This window comes from Lemur catta, chromosome 2 (assembly GCF_020740605.2).
Source record: "Lemur catta isolate mLemCat1 chromosome 2, mLemCat1.pri, whole genome shotgun sequence".
NCBI lineage: Eukaryota > Metazoa > Chordata > Mammalia > Primates > Lemuridae > Lemur > Lemur catta.
The window spans coordinates 35,323,759-35,329,668 of record NC_059129.1 but is presented as its reverse complement, the minus strand read 5'-3'; the positions used below and the strand labels follow the sequence as shown (position 1 = coordinate 35,329,668).

The following is a 5,910-nucleotide window of genomic DNA, read 5'->3' as shown; positions in this document are numbered from 1 at the left end:
AAGTAAATCTCTACATGTGTAACATCACGTCAGGTAGTCAACTGCATATATATTCAACATACATACAGCTATATATATATAAACTATTAAATGTAGGAGTTGGAGTATTGTAATATTTGAAATTATGTGTGGTGTCTATAGAAAAACCTGCATAAAGTTTACAAAGGTCTTTAAAACACTGTAAGATTTCACCTCAAAAATAATGTTCTGCTTCCAAAAATAAAGTTTGAAAACCACTAAATCAACCAAATTTTATTGAACCTACATGATCACCTGTAAAGCCCCTTCCAGAGCTTGCAGATCATGAGAGGTTGCACTGAAATATGGTCAGAGATGTTACTTGCTTTTTACAAGTTACAAGACCCTGAGGATGGGCATGGGGCAGGGGATGACGTCAGGATCCAGAGACCTAAGAAACTCTCTTATATGCCTGTGTGGCCAAGCTGTCGGGAGGAGGTAGAGCCAGGCAGATAAGATCTGAATGTCACATCTGCCTCTTAGCCACAGAGTGACTTCAAGTGAGTGGCTTAGCTCTGTGAGCTCCATTTTCCCTACCTGTGAAATAGAATGAATAAACCTCCACAGGGCACTGTCTGGCCCTTAGTAGGCATTTGTCTCAAAATGTGCCTGGCAGATTCCCCAGGGGACAGCCTGTCTTCCTCACCTAAGGTCACAACAGGCCACACTCCACAGTCCCCCAGATACATTGATGGCACTAACTCACCATTCATTCCTGGGGGGCCAAGTGGTAAGAAGGCTGAGGCTTGGATAGAAAAGGAAAGCAAGACTAAGGTGCAGTGGGGCAACGTGGTCCCACCAACAGGCACAGGGATTCCAGAAAGGAAACAGCTGTGGCAACTAGGCCCAGTCGGGGGCGGGTCCTAGGGGCTAGTCAAACACACACCCTGCTATGGGTGGGGCTGGAGCTGCAGACACCCGCTGGGCCTCGGGTCTCAGAGAGCAAGTCAGGTCTGCACAGGGGGTTAGCTGCAGCTCCGGCTGGGGTGGGCAGCTGGGCACTAAGAGCCAGGGAGAGATGGAAAATGGGTTCTACGCCTGGTTATGAGAATCACAGGCTGTTTTCTGGCCCCAGGACAGACCCTCTATGTTTAGGAAGCTGGATCTCCACAAAGTTAAGGGCTTTCTCACACCTCCTGCACTGGGCCCCCTCTGTGTTTGTGCAGGATTCAAACCATGGAACATGAACTTGGGAAATTATGGGCAAATTATGCCTTCTGAGCCTCAATCTATAAGATTCCAGTGAAACACTGAATATAAACCACTTCCAGCCGGGCACAGTGGTGTGTGGCGTGGGGCAACATAGTCAGACCCCGTCTCTAACCAAAAACAAAGCACATCCCAGATAAGGCCCTGGGCATCACTGGCAGACCATGGTTATGACTAGCATCTCCTGCTGCCCAGCACCGTCCACACACACATTTTAAGGACAAGTCTTTTACCACATAAAGGTTTTTATTGAACTCAAACTCAGGGGCTCCAAAGCCTAAGGAAGACACAGGAGGCTGGGGTGTGCACCCAGAGGCCCAGGCCCACCCCACGGCCCCACTCCCCACCCCACCTACCCCTTTGCCTGTTCCTGACTCAAACGAGGGTCTCAGCAGCTACCAGTCTAAGCTACTCACTCTAATTAAGTAACCCTCCCCTGCCCTCCCCCCTCCCACTCTAGCACTCCGCCAAGTCAGGCACCCACCACGGAGCATGCTGCTTCTGAGGCCAGCTCCCTACTGACCTCTCTCTGGATCCCTCCCAGAGCCTCCTGCTGCCTGTCTGGCTTCCCTCCAACCCCATTTCATAGCGCATTCCCCATAAGTCTCCAGGGCATGTCACTGCCTCCACCCTGGCCCTCTTTTCCCACAATCCTCTATGCTTCCATTCTCCTCCAGCTCTTCCACTATCCTCTCTAAAGTTTTCCCTAGCTCCCTGTCCCCTTCTCTTCTGCCCGCACCTCCCAGCCCTGCTGGGGCCCCAGGTCAGCGCCGGCCGGCTGCGTGGGTCCGCTGGTGGCGGATGAGGTCGGAGCTCTGTGAGAAGGCCTTTCCACAGTCATCGCACTTGTAGGGCCGCTCACCGCTGTGGACCCGGTGATGCTGCAGCAGCGTGGAAGAGCGGCAGAAGCCCTTGCCGCACACGGCACACCTGTAGGGCCGCTCGCCAGTGTGGGAGCGCTGGTGCTGGATCAGCGTGGAGGAGCGATTGAAGGTCTTGCCGCAGTCGGGGCAGCTGTAGGTGCGGCCTGGCAGGTGGGTGCGCGCGTGGATGGCCAGCACGGAGCTCTGGCCAAAGCGCTTGCCACACTCAGGGCACTTGAAGGGCTTCTCGCGGGCGTGGCTGCGGGCGTGAGGGATAAGTGCTGACCGTTGGGAGAAGCTCTTGCCGCAGATGCCACAGCTGAAGGGCCTTTGCCCGGTGTGCACCCTCTGATGGCTGCGCAGGGAGGAGTTCTGGCTGTAGCACTTGCCGCACTCAGTGCAGCTGTAGGGTCGCTCATGGCTGTGGGTGCGCTGGTGCCGCAGGAGGTAGGAGCTGTCCCCGAAGGCCTTGCCACAGTGTGGGCACTTGTAGGGCTTCTGGCCAGAGTGGGTGCGCTGGTGGCGAAGCAGGTAAGAGCTGTCAGCAAAGGCCTTGCCGCAACGGGGACACTTGTAGGGCCGCTCGCCCGTGTGTGTGCGCTGGTGTTTGATGAGGTCAGAGCTCTGGGAGAAGGCCTTGTTACAGACCTCACATTTATAGGGCTTCTCACCAGTGTGGATGCGCTGGTGCTGGATCAGGGTGGAGCCTCGCCCAAAGCTCTTCCCACAGATGCCACAGATGTTAGGCCGAGGGCCCTGCCCACCCCTGGCCCGGCCACCCCGTCGGCCTGGACCCCGAAGAGCTCCGGTCAGACTCAGGGGATTCTGAAGCATCTCAAACTGGGGTGTAGCCAGCAGGGCCCCTGTGGGCATCTCAAAAGGTGGCCCTATGGGCAGGCCCCCTGTGGACTGCTCCCCAAACCCCTGAGTGAAGGAGTCCAGGGGGTGAACTCCTAAGGGGATATTCAACGGATCCTTTTCCTCAGGATTCAGAAGCATCTCTGCACCTTCCCGGAATTTGGAACTTTCAGCTTCAAATTCAGAGCTCTGGGTTTTGAACTCAGGATTCTGGGATTCAAATCCAGGGTTCTGGGGTTCAAACTCCGGGCTCTGGGATTCATATCTGGAGCTTTGAGATTCGTATCCAGGGCTCTGGGGTTCATACCCGGGACTCTTGGGTTCATACCCAGGGCTCCGAGGTTCATATCCGGGGCTCTTGGGTTCATAGCCAGGGCTTTGGGGTTTATACCTGGGGCTCTGGGATTCAAACTCAGGGCTCTGAGAATCTGATTCAGGGCTTCTGGGTGCGAACTCAGGGCTTGGGGGCACAAGCCCAGGGCTTCGGGACTCAAACCCCGGACTTTCAGGCTCAAACCTGGGACTTTGGGGTTCAAACTCTGGGCTTTGTGGCTCAAACCCAGGACTTTGGGGTTCAAGCCCAAATGGTATCTCTTCGACTTCATAGTCCCCAGTGCCTTCTTGCTGGGAAATTTCCTCTTCCTCATTCTCACTCATATTGCCTGTAGGATCAGAGAATTACAGAAACCCAGATTATGGGGGCCTGAAAGGTCATTTGGTCCACTGGCTGCCACAAACCTCCCCCCTCCTCAAGCAGCGTCGCTGGCCCTTGGGCAGGTGCTGAAATTCCCACGCCCACCTCGGCCAACCCAGAACACCCAGTCCCTGGCCTCCACCTCCTCCAAGTCCCAGGTGTCCAAGCTCCGGGCCCTCTTTCCCTCCCACGAACCAAAGTCCCTCCTCCCGCTCCCAGGTACACTCCTCGGAGGAGCAGTCCCTCCTCACCTTTGAGGGACCCTTCGGGGCTCCCCATTTCGTCAGGACTTTGCACATCCTGGGGCTCCAGGACCCACGGCGACGCCTCCCGTTCCATCCCCGCCGGCTCCCAGAGCAACGGCGGCGGCGATGGCGGACGATCCTGCGACCTGGCCTGAGTGCCCTGAGACCGGGGCCCTCGCCACCCTCCCGCTCAGCGCGACCAAGGGGACGCAGCTGCCCAGTCCCGGCCCCTGAGCCCGGACGTCTTGACCCTGGGCCTCTCCGGCCCGCCGGGCCCCTCCCCTACCCGGCCCCGCCCCCCTTCCAAGGTCTTGGCTTGCCCTGTGGCCCTCGCGGGCCCCCACCCGTCGTGGCCTCAGAGATGAGGGGCTTCACGACTCGCCCTGCCGCTCCCGGACACTGCTCCTTGCCCGAGACCCCACCGTCCGGCCCCCCAGCCCCAGGCTGGGCCGCGGCGTCCAACCCCCCTCCCCCCGCACAGGAAGTGTCCGTCCGCGGCCAGTTCCCCCCGCTGGCTAACGCCGCGGCCTCTCTAGGAGCCGCTGGAGGTGGAAACTCGTTGGCATTAACCCTGGGCTGGATGGCCCCGGCATTGGGGTAGGAGAGGACCGGTGCCCCAGAACCGCGGGAAAGGCTGGGCAGTTTATGTGCCTACGTCCTAGGTCTCCATCAGTCCAGGGCCTTTCTGTCCGTCACCCGGGCCCTGCGTCCGTCAGTGCGTGTGGCCAAGGGCGAGGCAACAAGCGAGACCAAGGTCAGCGAGAAGGAGCGACGCTCCCCGGCGCCAGCGGGGGCGGTGTCTAGCTCCCTCCCCTCCCGGGCCTCCGGGTCAGCTCCGGCCGCGCCTCGGGAACCTGGACGGACTACCCCTTGGCCTCATCGAGGTTCTTGAGCCTCGGACTCGCTCCTCGAATTCCACTCCCCTACACCGGCGCACCCACCCCCACTCTTTCTGGCCCCCTCCCTTCGTTGCTTGCCCTAATTCTCCCCTCCCCCATCGGGGAGGGCTGGGATCGTTGCCAAGGAGACAGCCCCGCCTCCGGTTTCCAAAGGCACCGCCCAACTTCCCAGGGAGTTCAGCGATTGGCCGATGGAACTCGTGCTCTCGCCGCCCCGCCTCCTCCAACTCCACGGACTACTAGGCGTTAATGGTCGCCAGGGAACGCGAGGCACCTTTCTGATTGGCTGGAGCCGCTCTGGCCGGTTCCACCTTCGCCGTCAGCCAGAAGTGCCTGCGGGAACGAGTGGGAGGGAGGTGCCTGGCGTCTCCGCTCAAGCCCGGCCTGTGTTTTTAAAACTTTTTCCGCCCCGTTCTCCCCTCCATTACGTTTTTATCTTTCTGAAGAATGAAAGCCAAGAGATCTGAGGACCGACACCCCTCCTCCCCCGGTCTCTCCTACATCGCTTCCTCGCACTTTCCTTCTTTCCACAGGTCCAGGTCCTGAAGGGGCCAGTCTGGGGAGCCTCCCGCGGAAAGGAGGCCTCCTTCTTTTCAGTTACCCTGCCTCTCCCCTCCACCTTCCCGAAAGCCTGAGTTTAACTCTACCCCTGGGAGCCCTAGTCCGTGGTTCCTGGATTTTCTTACAGGGAGGCTGGATTCCATCCAGGTGAGGGTGATTCAGAGGAGTTCAGGAGGGGAAGTGGACAGAGAGAACCAGCTAGCCTTTAAGGCACCTAAGAACTCTTCAGTCCTGTCTGACTTGAAAGGAGGCTTGTAGAGGAAGGGAACCTGAGAAACACCGCCCCAGGTGCAGCTTTGAATTGAGAAAGTGACCCTGGAAAGACAACTTAATATCATCCAATTCTCCTCCTTTTTCTACCCTTCGTGCTGAAACAAGTTTGGCAGCGTTCTTGACAGTTAATGAGCCAAATTCTCCCGTGAGTGATGCAGCAGCCATGGATTGTGTGTCTTCTTGTTGTCTATCCAGACAAATTAAGGGAAGAAACTGGGTGGGAGGGAAAATGGCATCTTCTATTCTCAAGAAATGAGAACAAGAATCTGGGGAATGCCAGGTGGTAAAAG

General features: G+C 57.6%; 1 protein-coding gene across 1 annotated transcript; it reads right to left on the bottom strand.

The window, feature by feature from the left end:
- Positions 1–1,454: 1,454 nt before the first annotated feature.
- Positions 1,455–4,158, bottom strand: ZNF768 (zinc finger protein 768). Its single transcript, XM_045543339.1, has 2 exons — positions 3,894–4,158; positions 1,455–3,610 (listed from the first exon to the last, which is right to left on the bottom strand). Exons 1-2 carry the CDS (start codon positions 3,979–3,981, stop codon positions 1,992–1,994), a joined length of 1,707 nt encoding a protein of 568 aa, XP_045399295.1. The 5' UTR covers positions 3,982–4,158; the 3' UTR covers positions 1,455–1,991.
- Positions 4,159–5,910: the final 1,752 nt, after the last annotated feature.